At 47.8% G+C, this 19258-nt stretch overlaps 1 protein-coding gene across 1 annotated transcript in view; it reads left to right on the plus strand.

Moving 5' to 3' along the window:
- The first annotated feature begins 511 nt into the window (after positions 1-511).
- Positions 512-19258, plus strand: part of LOC118359973 (integumentary mucin C.1-like) — a 41464-nt gene continuing 22717 nt past the window's right edge. The window contains exon 1 of the mRNA XM_035738937.2: positions 512-789. Within this exon, the coding sequence (XP_035594830.2) occupies positions 708-789 (82 nt within the window). The 5' untranslated portion in view covers positions 512-707. The remainder of the gene's footprint in view (positions 790-19258) is intronic.

Genomic DNA, 19258 nt, shown 5'->3' on the forward strand with positions numbered 1-19258 from the left:
ATATTAAGCAGGCGGGCAGACCAGGGGAGATCACTTCCTGTTTACCAGGTGCATCTTCAAAGGAGAACTGATCAGACAAGCCCCTCCGGCGCCAACAGGCTGACTGGGATGTCTCAGTTAGGGTTAGATACAGCGAGTCATGTTGTGGTCTACTCCAAATATACAGCGGAGGTGCTAGTTCACATGTATCGTAAAGCTTGATTTTAGGGATCTTTAAAAGAATGCACAGTACAGTTTAGATGGCATACCACTCTCAGCAATAGCTTTCCAGGTTTGTGGAAATAGCTGGATGGGTTTGCTGATCCAGACAACAGCGCACAAATTCTGAATAGACAGATGTGATAATGCACACCCGGATTATATTACCACTCACACAGACCTACTACGCCCTGCTCACGCCCTGAATCACTTTCTACACACACGCACACGCACACACACGAAAACGTCCAGCTGCATGAGAAGAGTTTAACTCAGCCAGTTAGAAAAGGGGTGTGGTGAAGGAGACTGAGAAGGAGGGATAGAGAGAGAGGGGGCAAAGGAGAGAGGCCATATGAAACCAGCAGAGCATAAGCCACGCTTTATCCTGCCAGTCTGTCCCGCTCTGCGAGGAAACACGCGACTCCCCCAGCCCTCACTCACTCATTCATCACGCTCTTTCACACACTTCTACAGACACACACACACAGCGGCTCACAAAGGACTGGAGGATGGCTGTGTCCATGAGAAGAATGAATGGGTCCTGGAGAGGGATGGCTCTAGCCCTGGTTCTCTGTACTCTGCTCCTACACAGTGAGTACTACACCTCTTAAAGCCTCCCCACCTGGCTCTGTGTCTTACATGCTCAGTCTTAAACTATGGTTGAGTCAGTAAGCGAACTCTTGTAGTCCTTTTGTCTTCTCTCTGAATCTGAGAAGCTAGGAGAGAGTTAGAAGGTGACCAAGGCAGAGTACGGGGGAGAGAGTTTGTGAGCAAGCAGGATGACGCAACATGAACTCGTAACTTAAACTTTATGCCAAGATGTGAATGTGCCAATCAAATGTACCATGATGTAATTCCCAGCACCTTAAATAGCATGTGAGTTTTCTCACAAGTGTGTTCAGCAATGCTTGTGTTATTATGTGACATGAAGCAGTTTGGAGAGTTATGGGGCTGGTGAAAAGTTCTAGCGGTGGCCAGCTGACAAAGGGGCCTCATGCAACTGCTCTGGAGTGGAAAGCTGCCGTTGAGAATAATTGGAGACTACATCCTGAGAAGGGTTTGTGTGTGTGTGAACATAAAGATGTTTCATTGTCCCATGCACCGGATAGGCGCAGTGAAATGTGTTATTTTACAGGGTCAGACAGAGTAGTACTGCGCCCCTGGAGCAAATTAGGGATAAATGCCTTTCTCAAGTGCACATTGACAGCTTTTTCACCTTTGTCGGCTCGAGTATTTCGAACCAATGCTCTAACCGCTGGTTTATCTGCCGTGTGTGTGTGTGTGTGTGTGCGTGTGCGTGTGCGTGTGCGTGTGCGTGTGCGTGTGTGTGTGTGCGTGTATGGGTGGAGAGCAAGCTTTTTCCAAAACAGGCTCCGCTCATTTCTGAAACATGGAGGTCCATTAAGCATATTTTATTCAGACGTAATCTTTTTAAAAATAGGGAAATATACTTCTGGGAGTTCAATCGGCATCTCTGCAGTGTGTTTTGGGGGTCTTTCCATCTGCGTCCAGAAGTTTAATCGGAGAAGGAAGCTGATTTCCTGCTTGTCCTCTGAAGATGCAGGATGTGTGTGTGATGGGGAAATGCCCGTATCTGTTGATTCAGGTGTAAAGATAGGTCCCTTAAGGGGTTGGTGGCAACCGTCAAACTGTATGTGTGGTGGGGATTTCTGTTTGAACCGGGACCTCTTTTTCCCTCATGTTGGGAAGGTGAGGGTAGAAGGTTCAGAAGTCTGGTCCAAATCACACCGTTAAGTCTGTTAATATAGATGATAATTGCAGAGTGTTGTGGCTTGGAGAGTTTAGTACCGGCTCATCTGGGCACAGGGACAGTAAAACATTAGTTCTCTGGCACATTGTGAACACTATGTCAGGCCAACCAGGAGGAGGAAAATAAACGGTGTAGGGCTTAATGTTACCCCAAAGTGGACCAGAACACGTCCGAAAGAACACGCTCTATACGCACGGCACATTGGAAAGGTGCATGTGTCACGAACCGGCTTGAAGTTCGTAACAAAAAGGGAGACGACATGGAGATAAGGAATAACACAATGTATTTATTAACTAAAGTACACTAAACACAATTAACAATGGTGTGTGTAGTCAGTAATCAGCAGTGTAAGTGAGTGGTTGCGTGTATAAATGTGATAATGAGAGCTGTTGAAAGGTGCCAACGCAAACAAACAAAACAGCCACAAAAATGCCACAACCAAAATCTATCAGTGTGTCTGCATGGAGAGAGTCTCCTCAAAGAATGGAGAAGATGTGCATTTATCCCTGGGACACACCCGGGCCCAGGTGTGTCTGCATGGAGAGAGTCTCCTCAAAGAATGGAGAAGAGGTGCATTTATCCCGGGACACACCCGGGCCCAGGTGTGTCTGCATGGAGAGAGTCTCCTCAAAGAATGGGGAAGAGGTGCATATATCCCGGGACACACCCGGGCCCAGGTGTGTCTGCATGGAGAGAGTCTCCTCAAAGAATGGGGACGAGGTGTATTCATCCCGGGACACACCCGGGCCCAGGTGTGTCTGCATGGAGAGAGTCTCCTCAAAGAATGGGGAAGAGGTGCATTTATCCCGGGACACACCCGGGCCCAGGTGTGTCTGCATGGAGAGAGTCTCCTCAAAGAATGGGGAAGAGGTGCATTTATCCCGGGACACACCCGGGCCCAGGTGTGTCTGCATGGAGAGAGTCTCCTCAAAGAATGGGGAAGAGGTGCATTTATCCCTGGACACACCCGGGCCCAGGTGTGTCTGCATGGAGAGAGTCTCCTCAAAGAATGGGGGAAGAGGTGCATTTATCCCGGGACACACCCGGGCCCAGGTGTGTCTGCATGGAGAGAGTCTCCTCAAAGAATGGGGAAGAGGTGCATTTATCCCGGGACACACCCGGGCCCAGGTGTGTTTGCATGGAGAGAGTCTCCTCAAAGAATGGGGAAGAGGTGCATTTATCCCGGGACACACCCGGGCCCAGGTGTGTCTGCATGGAGAGAGTCTCCTCAAAGAATGTGGAAGAGGTGCATTTATCCCGGGACACACCCGGGCCCAGGTGTGTCTGCATGGAGAGAGTCTCCTCAAAGAATGGGGAAGAGGTGCATTTATCCCGGGACACACCCGGGCCCAGGTGTGTCTGCATGGAGAGAGTCTCCTCAAAGAATGGGGAAGAGGTGCATTTATCCCGGGACACACCCGGGCCCAGGTGTGTCTGCATGGAGAGAGTCTCCTCAAAGAATGGGGAAGAGGTGCATTTATCCCGGGACACACCCGGGCCCAGGTGTGTCTGCATGGAGAGAGTCTCCTCAAAGAATGGGGAAGAGGTGCATTTATCCCGGGACACACCCGGGCCCAGGTGTGTCTGCATGGAGAGAGTCTCCTCAAAGAATGGGGAAGAGGTGCATTTATCCCGGGACACACCCGGGCCCAGGTGTGTCTGCATGGAGAGAGTCTCCTCAAAGAATGGGGAAGAGGTGCATTTATCCCGGGACACACCCGGGCCCAGGTGTGTCTGCATGGAGAGAGTCTCCTCAAAGAATGTGGAAGAGGTGCATTTATCCCGGGACACACCCGGGCCCAGGTGTGTCTGCATGGAGAGAGTCTCCTCAAAGAATGGGGAAGAGGTGCATTTATCCCGGGACACACCCGGGCCCAGGTGTGTCTGCATGGAGAGAGTCTCCTCAAAGAATGGGGAAGAGGTGCATTTATCCCGGGACACACCCGGGCCCAGGTGTGTCTGCATGGAGAGAGTCTCCTCAAAGAATGGGGAAGAGGTGCATTTATCCCGGGACACACCCGGGCCCAGGTGTGTCTGCATGGAGAGAGTCTCCTCAAAGAATGGGGGAAGAGGTGCATTTATCCCGGGACACACCCGGGCCCAGGTGTGTCTGCATGGAGAGAGTCTCCTCAAAGAATGGGGAAGAGGTGCATTTATCCCGGGACACACCCGGGCCCAGGTGTGTTTGCATGGAGAGAGTCTCCTCAAAGAATGGGGAAGAGGTGCATTTATCCCGGGACACACCCGGGCCCAGGTGTGTCTGCATGGAGAGAGTCTCCTCAAAGAATGTGGAAGAGGTGCATTTATCCCGGGACACACCCAGGCCCAGGTGTGTCTGCATGGAGAGAGTCTCCTCAAAGAATGGGGAAGAGGTGCATTTATCCCGGGACACACCCGGGCCCAGGTGTGTCTGCATGGAGAGAGTCTCCTCAAAGAATGGGGAAGAGGTGCATTTATCCCGGGACACACCCGGGCCCAGGTGTGTCTGCATGGAGAGAGTCTCCTCAAAGAATGGGGAAGAGGTGCATTTATCCCGGGACACACCCGGGCCCAGGTGTGTCTGCATGGAGAGAGTCTCCTCAAAGAATGGGGAAGAGGTGCATTTATCCCGGGACACACCCGGGCCCAGGTGTGTCTGCATGGAGAGGGTCTCCTCAAAGAATGGGGACGAGGTGCATTTATCCCGGGACACACCCGGGCCCAGGTGTGTCTGCATGGAGAGAGTCTCCTCAAAGAATGGGGACGAGGTGCATTTATCCCGGGACACACCCGGGCCCAGGTGTGTCTGCATGGAGAGAGTCTCCTCAAAGAATGGGGAAGAGGTGCATTTATCCCGGGACACACCCGGGCCCAGGTGTGTCTGCATGGAGAGAGTCTCCTCAAAGAATGGGAAAGAGGTGCATTTATCCCGGGACACACCCGGGCCCAGGTGTGTCTGCATGGAGAGAGTCTCCTCAAAGAATGGGGAAGAGGTGCATTTATCCCGGGACACACCCGGGCCCAGGTGTGTCTGCATGGAGAGAGTCTCCTCAAAGAATGGGGAAGAGGTGCATTTATCCCGGGACACACCCGAGCCCAGGTGTGTCTGCATGGAGAGAGTCTCCTCAAAGAATGGGGAAGAGGTGCATTTATCCCGGGACACACCCGGGCCCAGGTGTGTCTGCATGGAGAGAGTCTCCTCAAAGAATGGGGGAAGAGGTGCATTTATCCCGGGACACACCCGGGCCCAGGTGTGTCTGCATGGAGAGAGTCTCCTCAAAGAATGGGGAAGAGGTGCATTTATCCCGGGACACACCCGGGCCCAGGTGTGTCTGCATGGAGAGAGTCTCCTCAAAGAATGGGGAAGAGGTGCATTTATCCCGGGACACACCCGGGCCCAGGTGTGTCTGCATGGAGAGAGTCTCCTCAAAGAATGGGGAAGAGGTGCATTTATCCCGGGACACACCCGGGCCCAGGTGTGTCTGCATGGAGAGAGTCTCCTCAAAGAATGGGGAAGAGGTGCATTTATCCCGGGACACACCCGGGCCCAGGTGTGTCTGCATGGAGAGAGTCTCCTCAAAGAATGGGGAAGAGGTGCATTTATCCCGGGACACACCCGGGCCCAGGTGTGTCTGCATGGAGAGAGTCTCCTCAAAGAATGGGGAAGAGGTGCATTTATCCCGGGACACACCCGGGCCCAGGTGTGTCTGCATGGAGAGAGTCTCCTCAAAGAATTGGGGAAGAGGTGCATTTATCCCGGGACACACCCGGGCCCAGGTGTGTCTGCATGGAGAGAGTCTCCTCAAAGAATGGGGAAGAGGTGCATTTATCCCGGGACACACCCGGGCCCAGGTGTGTCTGCATGGAGAGAGTCTCCTCAAAGAATGGGGGAAGAGGTGCATTTATCCCGGGACACACCCGGGCCCAGGTGTGTCTGCATGGAGAGAGTCTCCTCAAAGAATGGGGAAGAGGTGCATTTATCCCGGGACACACCCGGGCCCAGGTGTGTTTGCATGGAGAGAGTCTCCTCAAAGAATGGGGAAGAGGTGCATTTATCCCGGGACACACCCGGGCCCAGGTGTGTCTGCATGGAGAGAGTCTCCTCAAAGAATGTGGAAGAGGTGCATTTATCCCGGGACACACCCGGGCCCAGGTGTGTCTGCATGGAGAGAGTCTCCTCAAAGAATGGGGAAGAGGTGCATTTATCCCGGGACACACCCGGGCCCAGGTGTGTCTGCATGGAGAGAGTCTCCTCAAAGAATGGGAAGAGGTGCATTTATCCCGGGACACACCCGGGCCCAGGTGTGTCTGCATGGAGAGAGTCTCCTCAAAGAATGGGGAAGAGGTGCATTTATCCCGGGACACACCCGGGCCCAGGTGTGTCTGCATGGAGAGAGTCTCCTCAAAGAATGGGGAAGAGGTGCATTTATCCCGGGACACACCCGGGCCCAGGTGTGTCTGCATGGAGAGGGTCTCCTCAAAGAATGGGGACGAGGTGCATTTATCCCGGGACACACCCGGGCCCAGGTGTGTCTGCATGGAGAGAGTCTCCTCAAAGAATGGGGACGAGGTGCATTTATCCCGGGACACACCCGGGCCCAGGTGTGTCTGCATGGAGAGAGTCTCCTCAAAGAATGGGGAAGAGGTGCATTTATCCCGGGACACACCCGGGCCCAGGTGTGTTAGCATGGAGAGAGTCTCCTCAAAGAATGGGGAAGAGGTGCATTTATCCCGGGACACACCCGGGCCCAGGTGTGTCTGCATGGAGAGAGTCTCCTCAAAGAATGGGGAAGAGGTGCATTTATCCCGGGACACACCCGGGCCCAGGTGTGTCTGCATGGAGAGAGTCTCCTCAAAGAATGGGGAAGAGGTGCATTTATCCCGGGACACACCCGGGCCCAGGTGTGTCTGCATGGAGAGAGTCTCCTCAAAGAATGGGGAAGAGGTGCATTTATCCCGGGACACACCCGGGCCCAGGTGTGTCTGCATGGAGAGAGTCTCCTCAAAGAATGGGGAAGAGGTGCATTTATCCCGGGACACACCCGGGCCCAGGTGTGTCTGCATGGAGAGAGTCTCCTCAAAGAATGGGGAAGAGGTGCATTTATCCCGGGACACACCCGGGCCCAGGTGTGTCTGCATGGAGAGAGTCTCCTCAAAGAATGGGGAAGAGGTGCATTTATCCCGGGACACACCCGGGCCCAGGTGTGTCTGCATGGAGAGAGTCTCCTCAAAGAATGGGGGAAGAGGTGCATTTATCCCGGGACACACCCGGGCCCAGGTGTGTCTGCATGGAGAGAGTCTCCTCAAAGAATGGGGAAGAGGTGCATTTATCCCGGGACACACCCGGGCCCAGGTGTGTCTGCATGGAGAGAGTCTCCTCAAAGAATGGGGAAGAGGTGCATTTATCCCGGGACACACCCGGGCCCAGGTGTGTCTGCATGGAGAGAGTCTCCTCAAAGAATGGGGGAAGAGGTGCATTTATCCCGGGACACACCCGGGCCCAGGTGTGTCTGCATGGAGAGAGTCTCCTCAAAGAATTGGGGAAGAGGTGCATTTATCCCGGGACACACCCGGGCCCAGGTGTGTCTGCATGGAGAGAGTCTCCTCAAAGAATGGGGAAGAGGTGCATTTATCCCGGGACACACCCGGGCCCAGGTGTGTCTGCATGGAGAGAGTCTCCTCAAAGAATGGGGGAAGAGGTGCATTTATCCCGGGACACACCCGGGCCCAGGTGTGTCCCATGGCGCCGACATCCTAATAAGGAAAACAAGAGCAAAGAGGTAGAATATGGCAGACAGAGTGGGAGGGAGTGGGAGGGTCGTCACCCGAACAAATGGTTAGATGTTCAACTAACTATCAACTATTTAGGTTTATATTGTGAAATTGGTTGAATCAGAACACTACTGTACGTCAGTAAAATGTTACCATTCCCGTTGCAGGTTGGCAGCTTTTTCAGCTCTTGCTTTTCAATAGCACAGGGGTGTTGCCACAAGTCCTCCCTATCTCCTCCCCCATTCCAGACACAGCCAACCACGCTCCACTGGTCACACTCACCTGCAACATAGTTGACACTTGTGCCAAAGGCACCGCTATGTGAATTTGCCAATGAATGCTCAGCATTTGGAACATATTTGAAAAACCTCTGCCAAACCCAGAACATAACCCGCTGTAGATTGTTGCCAGGGTGATTCAGTTCTGTGTGTATGGCCGAGGTCATTGGCATGTTTTGTAGAAGCTGGTGGTACTGCTTTTGAAATGTAAAGATATTCACGCCCCTGATGAGTCTATAGAGAGGCCATGTGTTCCATATCAGCCCCCTGTTATTGACACTTTTCTGTCCCTCTTATAAACTACATGAAGAGGTTGGATGTTAAGTTCCACGAAAATGACATATTGTCAAAGAGAAATACTATTTTAATGTTTCACAGTGAATTAACATTGTATCTATATTGGTGAGGGGTTTTTATCATGGCTTGGTAAGTTGATGAATCCAGCATCAGTCCAGAGGACAGTTGTGGTCTTGTTCTTGAAGGGTATTTGCTGTGGATAAGGTTTAATCAATGACACAGTGGAATTAGGGCCAGTGATGTAATCAACCCTGGGAGGAGAGGCAGCTGATTCCAGAGTTCTATTAAATAACCTTGTTTGTGCTTCTACTCAAAAGAGCCAAACATGAGCCATTACAGTACAGGCCTCTGGCTATATCTGGAAACTAATAAACTCATACCCCAAGGGCCACTGGGCTTATCTTTCATACAAACATGCATGTTTGTGGATAGTCTGATGGCAGCATAGCATGGAAAGCCTCTGGGGAGATATCATTGAGGTCAACCACATGACCCCCCAAGACACTGGAGCTCCACTGTGGTGAGTTACAGTTGGAAGCTACAGTTAGTTGGACCGTCATCTGCACCAGTTGCAGCGTGGCTATGGTGACTCAAGGTTTATCGTGGGTAACTGAGATGGGAGTCCTCTGTAACTGTAGTCATTAGGGCTCCTAAGCACCTGACCACAGAAGGCCATGCATTCCAGTGGTAGATGCAGGGCTCAGATGTTACAGCAGGAATGCCAATGCAAACCTTTTTAGAGGTGTCAACCACTGAGACCAACAACCCAACCAACCGAAATTGGTTGTGTGAAAGTTCACACAACTTTCATTAGGTCGCGGCAAGTGTTTTTGTAACTGTCCAGTCGTGCTGATGATAATAGAATTTTTGTACCAAATATTTGCCTGATGTTCTAAGAATGTTCCTAGAAAACATTTAATCTGTTCTTTTAAGGTTCCCAGAATGTTTCATTAAGTTGTGAAAAAAATATGTTCCCAAAACACAAAATCTGTCCAGTTGTATGGATGATTCTAAAATGTTTATTTTCGGGGTGCAAAAAACATTCACCTGATGTTACAAGAACGTTAGCAGAACGCATTTAGTCTGTTCTGTAAAGGTCCCAGAACGTTTCTTTAGCTTGTTGGAACATTGTGGGGATATGACAAAAGAAAGTTTTTATTTTTTTATACACACTAATAATTCGATAATCATAATAGTCCAAATGGAATACGGCGACTTTAAAACATCTGATTTTCTGAGCAGTCTTTCAGATGATCAGGACAAGTAAATGGTTTAATCGTGTTCCCGCGGTGTATTTGAACCACGCAGGTGCCAGCACCAGCAGCACCAGCCTCCCTCTTATGCGCGAGTGAAGTGAGCTCAAAATATACGTCTTTAAAATAGTTTTCACACACAAACTTCATATGTCCGTTTTTTGGGGGGAATAGGCTACTCAAAAATAGCATTGGTTGCTGTGGTGGAACGTTTTATTTTGATTGGCGATTTTCCTGCATTTATCAAAGTCCTATCAGGTAGTCTGAGTTCAGATGTGTCCATGTACACAGGGTTATTAGTGAAAGCGTTCTTCTTACAAAACATTCAAATATTTAAATAAAACTATATTAATCTGAATATTTGAAATTATCATTTTATTGTGTGCATGTAACCAGTGGCGGCCTGTCATCCAGGGCAGGTGGGGCTCCGCCCTAAGTGTTTTGAGACCCACATTTTTAGCAAAGAAATATACTTTGGGGGGCTTGCCTGTTTTGCATGTTATTTTGGCATTAATACATGTCACATCAGTTTGCAAACAATGTCAAAAATATACATCATTGAGTTAATAAAGCCGCATACAAACATGGTCTCTTTTGTTTTCTGGAGTAAGGCAGCTCCAAAATGCAGGTTTTTCAGCCGAGCTCAGTGCTTTCTGTGGTGGTGGGGCAAGCCAGCAGAAAATAGGAGCGATTGGCTTAATGTTCTGTCACTCATGGGGACACTATGACACCACCAAGTGTAAGTCCTTGGTAAGGGTAGACATCGAAAGTTCAAGCCCTTTGGGTCAGGCCATAGTTACATTAGTAGTGCCCTTCCAAGAAGGCTCAAGGTCATCGGCCACAGATAAAATGACATCAAATCACGTTATATGTACAGTAGCTTTGATTGGACTGATGTCAACATCTTAGCTAGCAGTCATCATGAATCAAGTCGACAATCTACTGGCAAATCCTTTTTAAATTATAGATAAAATGTATTGGTGCTCATCGGCCATTGGACATAAACATTACACAACAAGTCACAAACTCAACAATGAGTGGTATGAAAGGAATCGGTGACCGTGGCTAACGAGGTCCGACTGGGAAAATCAGCGTTGAACGGTCATCCAACTCAGAATTGTAAATGTCTTATATGCCGCTGCATAAATGATGTAATATGCCAGGGAGATATGTATACTGTAGCTAAGAAAGTAATACTATGTTGTGTAGTAAGCTGGGTTAGGATTAGTTATTGACTACGTCCATCCTGGCTCGCTCATTAATGTCTTAATCGAAATGATGGATTGCCACTTATCCGCTTGTCGTCCCCTTATGCCATAGTTTGTACATCTCAATTGTCAGTAGAAACCATATTTTGTTTAAGCAAGTCAGCCATATCAGCTATGGTTTTTTTAAAGGTAGTAAATGAGGCTGAATGAACTGTTTCTCTGCCAGACAAGGCTCTGCTGATAGCCAGGTGTAGCAGTGGTAAGATGTTGGGACTGCTGTTGGGACAGCTTTATATATTCCCTAACAGTTTATGGGCACCGTTTGTCACCGTTATAGTGCAATTCATGTATTGTTTAGTGTTGTGGCTTTGCTGGCATGCATCCCACGTTGTTTGTTTTTTGCCTCACCATGACATACATGCTCAAATCGCCACTGCATGTAACCATACTCTGAATCAACGCAATGGTGTGTTAATAAGCTAACCCGACGTTCTCTTCATATCCAAGCCTGCTGTTTAAACTACGCACTTTCCTCACGAACACTGATATCGTTTGTTTCCGTTTCCCACTGCTTCGATTCAGCATCTAGACAGTGTCAAATATGCATCACCGAAACGGACTGGGTCATAAATGCTGCATGATGTCATATCAACGCCTCTTGGAATACATGAACGCGAGGAGCCGTGGCGTCTGTAGAGAGGGGGGAATCTAGCTCTTACCTTTACAGCTATATGGAGAAGAGAAAATTACACTTGAATGTGTTTTAATTTCACGGTTGGGTTGGTACTCCAGTAGCTGCTAAATGTGTCACTAACTCAGTGCTTGTGGCACAGTGGAGTATTTGCATCCATTCCGAACGGCTGAAGTGGGACAGACACAATGTGCATTCCTATCATTTGGGGGAATTCCAATCCTGTGCTCTCCTCACACCACCGTCCTTTTAGACGTCTGAGTATTTTGTCTCTATGACAACCGCTTGATTGATGTTTTGACAGCCCGGCTAGACATTCAGGGTGGCGTGACGCATAAAGTCTGGACAAAAATATGGACACCCAAAGCAGCACAGTGAAGACCAACACAAAGAGGAGTGATGGCTCTATGTTTGAGCCGGTTGGACGCCAGAGTACCCGTAGTTGGAGTGGGATCGGTTCTGAATCTCGTTTCTGTGATATAAACTAACGGACAAAATACAAAGTTCAGTTTAAGGAGAGGCATTCCATTACCAATGGGGAGATAAGATTGTGCCCTTCAAGTCTCCATGCTTTGACTCTGCAATGCTCTCAGACAACATCTCCTGCCAACATAAACAAGGGCAGAATATTGGCACATTTTCTCATGGCCCTCGGATATTGACTAGCATTCCATCAGTCCCAAGTCAGAATGGTTAACGTTGGACTCACGTCATCCAGCGTGGGGTGTGGGGCTTTTTTATGTAACCGGCTGGCAGATAACAGTCTTATGACCGAGTGAGAGCAGGGTGTTGGGTGTGTGTCCTCTTTGGACTAGAGCTGGATGACAGTTAACTGGCAGTTTCCTCAGTGGTTTTGTAAAGACAAATATGTACCAGTCAAAATGAAGTTGAAATCATCTTGTTTGTCGGTGTCATTTCTGGCTCGAGGGCCCGACAGGAAATTTTCTCACAAACAAACACAACCGCTCCCCTTTGTCCAGTCGATTACCTCGAACTCTGGACTATATCAACACACACGCGCCATATCAAAGACCTCCTCCAATAACAAAGAGCCGTTCTCTTCAACAGAAAATATCCATTTGGCTTCTATCAAAACTTAAACGAAGGCAACAAACCCAAGGTTAAGCACAATCACTACTGCCGACAATTACCTTTGTAGGACAAGGGACTGTACAAAGACAAAAGACTGTAGACTCTAGCAACAATATTTACCCAGCTAAACAGTCTTAATGAATTAGAGACGGTGTGTTACCATTCAAATATTGCTCTCATCATTATGACTGTTTCTAGCAATCTCTTTTGTTCCTTATTCCCCTGGCACAGTTTTACAACTGTTGTGGCTTTAACAAAATCTGTATCCCAAATACCACCCTCTTCTCAACATGGTGCACGACTTTTTAACAGAGCCCTATGGACCCTGGTCAAAATTATTCCACTCCACTAGGGAATTATGGTGCCATTTGGGATTATACCAAGGAGCAACAACATTCAACTCCTCTCCGCCACATTCTCTTTCATTTCAACTCACCACCGCAACCTGCCAGAGAGCAGAAACCTTTTGGGAGCTTCTAGACAACACTCCTCCAGACTAAAGTCAGTGAATCTAATGAACAACCATGAAATTAGGGGACATTTCAAAACACTGACATGGACTCACGCTGTGTCTGTGTGTCTTTCTCCAATGCTTACATGAGCTCAGCCTCTGTGTTGAAACCTTATCACAAATTTAACTCATGGTCATTTGACGTCACAGATTGTCAGAATAGAAAACCACCGTGGGTTTACAAGAACAGTAAGTGTATGGCAACTGTACATCGAAGGCAAGACATGCTTGTCAAGAGAAGGCAGAGTGAGGCACGGCTCTCAAGGGTGTTTAGTTTAGCCTGGGGAACAAAGGATTTTTAATGAGGGTTGGCTGAGGCCCTTTCACTGCTAGAGTAATTGCTCCTGGTAATTAATGTTCAGCTAGAAACTCGTTGGGGCCCTTTATGCTGCTGGCTAATTTGAAAACATAAGATTACATCCTGTTCCTGCTTTTAATGGCACTTTCTCTCTCTCTGTGTGTGTGTGTGTGTGTGTGTGTGTGTGTGTGTGTGTGTGTGTGTGTGTGTGTGTGTGTGTGTGTGTGTGTGTGTGTGTGTGTGTGTGTGTGTGTGTGTGTGTGTGTGTGTGTGTGTGTGTGTGTGTGTGTGTGTGTGTGTGTGTGTGTGTGTGTGTAGGGGCCCTGGTGTCTGGGAAGGTCTCAATGTGCGGGGTAATCAGGGCGTTTAACCAGTCAGTCTTTTATTCTTCACTCCCTAAACCACTGCATAAAGCCATCCAGTGGAGGAGGACTATAAATGTAGATATCCTAAACACAGCCTCTCCCCATTCTCTTCCCACTCTGATGTCAAAAAGCTGTGGGAACTCATCCAGCAAAATCTGCACTCAGCAACAGTAACAGCCCAGGCAGCTTTGGTTCTGACAGTGGGAGCTGTGAGGCGAGGAACAGGCCTGTCAGAGCAGCTGGTATTTGGGGTGTATCCCAAATCGCACCCTATTCCCTACATAATGCACTACTTTTGACTGGAGCTCTATGGGCCTTGGTAAAAAAAAGTAGTACACTATGTAGGGAATAGGTTGCCACTTGGGATGCATCTTTGGTGTAGAGGAGCGAGGAGCCGGCCCAGTCCTATCCTTCAGTAATGAGATGAATGGACTATTTAGGAAACAGAGGCTTAAGTTACGGAGGGGCTGCCTGCCCAAACTATTTTGATGAGAGCGTTGTTAGTGCTGGAAAAATACCAGGCCCATTTATTAAGCTTATAACAAAGCCTCATCCACATTCAGGCCTTTATGCCCTAGAATTGATTTCAAAAGCAGACTTATGGAAATCGATTCTTGGCATAGTCCACAACAAAGTCGTGACAGTCACAATATATAGAAATATGCCTGTAGCAGTATAGAACCTTACATGTAGCCTATGTGTGATGGCTCTCTGTCGTTATGAGGTAACTGGTGAACCTGCTGTGTGTGTTTCTATGGGAGGCCTGCTGGGTATTATCGATGGCCCCAGCATACTCACCTCTGAGGCTTAGTGAAGTCTCAGCATGCCGCGTGCCGTGAGAGCCATATCCTGTCCAAGGATGTGCATGGATCATAACATTCCACCGTCGGTCGCGAAAAACACTAAGATGTTGCCACAGTGGATAGCAGCCGTTTTACAGGCTGCTGATCAATTCTGCTATTGGTTTCTTTTGTTGCTGATTTTAACTTGTTCGAGACTATCCTATCAACGGGACATGAACTGTAATGTTCTTGGAGTTGTCCACACAGTGACCAGTACAGATGGACTTGGTTGACTTGCTGACTAGTAGGAATGGGATCCCTTTTCAGACTCCGTGGAAATCCACCCTGGCCTGGGTCTGAGGCGGGGGGGGGCTCTATTAGGAGAACACGAGACTTCAGTTTTATAGCGCAATTGAAATTGAGAGGGAATTACCAATTGAGCCGACATACAGTATCAGTCAAATGTTTGGTTACACCTACTCATTCAAGGTGGACTATTTTCTACATTGTAGAATAATAGTGAAGACATCAACTATGTAAATAACACTTATGGAATCTTGTAGTAACCAAAAAAGTGTTAAAACAAATCAAAAATATATTTTATATTTGAGATTCTTCAAAGTTGCCACCCTTTGCCTTGACAGTTTTGCACAAAGAATATTCCAAAACATGCATTCTGTTTGCAACGAGGCACTAAAGTAATACTACAAAAAATGAAAAGAAATGCACTTTTTGTCCTGAATACAAAGTGTTATGTTTGGGGCAAATCTAACACAACATATTACTGAGTACCAATCTCCATATTTTCAAGCATAGTGGTAACTGCATCATGTTATGGGTATGCTGGTAAATCATTAAGGACTGGAAAAATCTTCAGGATAAAAAAAGAAACAGAATGGAACACAGTCAAAATCCCAGAGGAAAACCTGGTTGTCACCAGGACAATAACCTTAAACAGAAGGCCAAATCTACACTGGAGGTGCTTACCAAGAAGACAGTGAATGTTCCTGAATGGCCAAGTTACCATTTTAACATACATCTGTTTGTAAATCTATGGCAAGACCTAAAAATGGTTGTCTAGCAATGTTCATCAACCAACTTTGACAACTTGAAGAATTTTGAAAAGAAGTCTGGGCAAATGTTGATCTTAGACTCACTGAGAGACTCACGGCTGTAATCGCTGCCAAAGGTGATTCTAACATGTATTGACTCGGGGTTCAATACTTATCTAATCAATATACTATATATTAATGTGTATTTTTCTTCCCATGTTTTCTTCTCTTTTTGACATTAGTATTTTGTGTAGATCAGACAAAAAAGTGACAATTAAATACATTTGAATCCCACTGTAACACAATAATGTGGGAAAAGTCAAGAGGTGTGAATACTTTGAAGGCACTGTATATGTACTTATTATCGCTAATAATGCTGTGTGTGCCTTTTTAAAAAATCTATAACTGTGGTTCCTGTTGTTGCAGGAACTGCCATCTATGTCAGTCTGCTTGTGGAAATTAGTTTGTGGTTAACAAAATGTACCTGTTAGCGTGCATTAAGGCACATCACCCGAGGGAGGAGGAAGTTCCCGAGCCCAGAAAATAAATCAAATCAAAATCAAATCAAATTTATTTATATAGCCCTTCGTACATCAGCTGATATCTCAAAGTGCTGTACAGAAACCCAGCCTAAAACCCCAAACAGCAAACAATGCAGGTGTAAAAGCACGGTGGCTAGGAAAAACTCCCTAGAAAGGCCAAAACCTAGGAAGAAACCTAGAGAGGAACCGGGCTATGTGGGGTGGCCAGTCCTCTTCTGGCTGTGCCGGGTAGAGATTATAACAGAACATGACCAAGATGTTCAAATGTTCATAAATGACCAGCATGGTCAAATAATAATAAGGCAGAACAGTTGAAACTGGAGCAGCAGCACAGTCAGGTGGACTGGGGACAGCAAGGAGCCATCATGTCAGGTAGTCCTGGGGCACGGTCCTAGGGCTCAGGTCCTCCGAGAGAGAGAAAGAAAGAGAGAATTAGAGAGAGCATATGTGGGGTGGCCAGTCCTCTTCTGGCTGTGCCGGGTGGAGATTATAACAGAACGTGGACAAGATGTTCAAATGTTCATAAATGACCAGCATGGTTGAATAATAGTAAGGCAGAACAGTTGAAACTGGAGCAGGAGCATGGCCAGGTGGACTGGGGACAGCAAGGAGTCCTCATGTCAGGTAGTCCTGGGACATGGTCCTAGGGCCCAGGCCAGTTGAAACTGGAGCAGCAGCATGGCCAGGTGGACTGGGGACAGCAAGGAGTCATCATGTCAGGTAGTCCTGGGGCATGGTCCTAGGGCTCAGGTCCTCCGAGAGAGAGAAAGAAAGAGAGAAGGAGAGAATTAGAGAACGCACACTTAGATTCACACAGGACACCGAATAGGACAGGAGAAGTACTCCAGATAAACAAACTGACCCTAGCCCCCGACACATAAACTACTGCAGCATAAATACTGGAGGCTGAGACAGGAGGGGTCAGGAGACACTGTGGCCCCATCCGAGGACACCCCGGACAGGGCCAAACAGGAAGGATATAACCCCACCCACTTTGCCAAAGCACAGCCCCCACACCACTAGAGGGATATCTTCAACCACCAACTTACCATCCTGAGACAAGGCCGAGTATAGCCCACAAAGATCTCTGACACGGTACAACCCAAGGGGGGCAACCCAGACAGGCCGACCACAGTGAATCAACCCACCCAGGTGACGCACCCCCCCAGGGACGGCACGAGAGAGCCCCAGCAAGCCAGTGACTCAGCCCCGTAACAGGGTTAGAGGCAGAGAATCCCAGTGGAAAGAGGGGAACCGGCCAGGCAGAGACAGCAAGGGCGGTTCGTTGCTCCAGAGCCTTTCCGTTCACCTTCCCACTCCTGGGCCAGACTACACTCAATCATATGACCCACTGAAGAGATGAGTCTTCAGTAAATACTTAAAGGTTGAGACCGAGTTTGCGTCTCTGACATGGGTAGGCAGACCGTTCCATAAAAATGGAGCTCTATAGGAGAAAGCCCTGCCTCCAGCTGTTTGCTTAGAAATTCTAGGGACAATTAGGAGGCCTGCGTCTTGTGACCGTAGCGTACGTGTAGGTATGTACGGCAGGACCAAATCAGAGAGGTAGGTAGGAGCAAGCCCATGTAATGCTTTGTAGGTTAGCAGTAAAACCTTGAAATCAGCCCTTGCTTTGACAGGAAGCCAGTGTAGAGAGGCTAGCACTGGAGTAATATGATCAAATTTTTTGGTTCTAGTCAGGATTCTAGCAGCCGTATTTAGCACTAACTGAAGTTTATTTAGTGCTTTATCCGGGTAGCCGGAAAATAGAGCATTGCAGTAGTCTAACCTAGAAGTGACAAAAGCATGGATTAATTTTTCTGCATCATTTTTGGACAGAAAGTTTCTGATTTTTGCAATGTTACGTAGATGGAAAAAGCTGTCCTCGAAATGGTCTTGATATGTTCTTCAAAAGAGAGATCAGGGTCCAGAGTAACGCCGAGGTCCTTCACAGTTTTATTTGAGACGACTGTACAACCATTAAGATTAATTGTCAGATTCAACAGAAGATCTCTTTGTTTCTTGGGACCTAGAACAAGCATCTCTGTTTTGTCCGAGTTTAATAGTAGAAAGTTTGCAGCCATCCACTTCCTTATGTCTGAAACACATGCTTCTAGCGAGGGCAATTTTGGGGCTTCACCATGTTTCATTGAAATGTACAGCTGTGTGTCATCCGCATAGCAGTGAAAGTTTACATTATGTTTTCGAATAACATCCCCAAGAGGTAAAATATATAGTGAAAACAATAGTGGTCCTAAAACAGAACCTTGAGGAACACCGAAATGTACAGTTGATTTGTCAGAGGACAAACCATTCACAGAGACAAACTGATATCTTTCCGACAGATAAGACCTAAACCAGGCCAGAACATGTCCGTGTAGACCAATTTGGGTTTCCAATCTCTCCAAAAGAATGTGGTGATCGATGGTATCAAAAGCAGCACTAAGGTCTAGGAGCACGAGGACAGATGCAGAGCCTCGGTCCGATGCCATTAAAATGTCATTTACCACCTTCACAAGTGCCGTCTCAGTGCTATGATGGGGTCTAAAACCAGACTGAAGCATTTCGTATACATTGTTTGTCTTCAGGAAGGCAGTGAGTTGCTGCGCAACAGCCTTCTCTAAAATCTTTGAGAGGAATGGAAGATTCGATATAGGCCGATAGTTTTTTATATTTTCTGGGTCAAGGTTTGGCTTTTTCAAGAGAGGCTTTATTACTGCCACTTTTAGTGAGTTTGGTACACATCCACAGTGGATAGAGAGCCGTTTATTATGTTCAACATAGGAGGGCCAAGCATTGGTTCATAAGCTTAGCCAAGTGTGCCTCCTTTGTGAGTGTCTCCAGAAGCTGACGATGCATTGACAAAAGCATTCTGTCCAAGAAGTATTAGTGCACAGTATTGACGAAGTAACTGCTGTGTTAATGAAGTACTGCTAAATAGTCTTGCCGTCCTAAGGAAGTTCTGTTTGTGTATTATTTGAGTCCACCTCCCCTTCAGTTCGGAGGTGAGCCCAAGGGTGTAGGCCGAGCCTGAGGCCTGTCTGTCTCTGAGTGGCTTCTGACGTCAAGGGGCTCCTGATCATCTGCCTGAGACTAGGCAGGGCTAGGGAGAGAGACAGACAGGGATTCCCCAGGGAGACTGACATCTGCAGTGCTGAACCCCACCCTGTTG

Source organism: Oncorhynchus keta, chromosome 27 (assembly GCF_023373465.1).
Source record: "Oncorhynchus keta strain PuntledgeMale-10-30-2019 chromosome 27, Oket_V2, whole genome shotgun sequence".
NCBI lineage: Eukaryota > Metazoa > Chordata > Actinopteri > Salmoniformes > Salmonidae > Oncorhynchus > Oncorhynchus keta.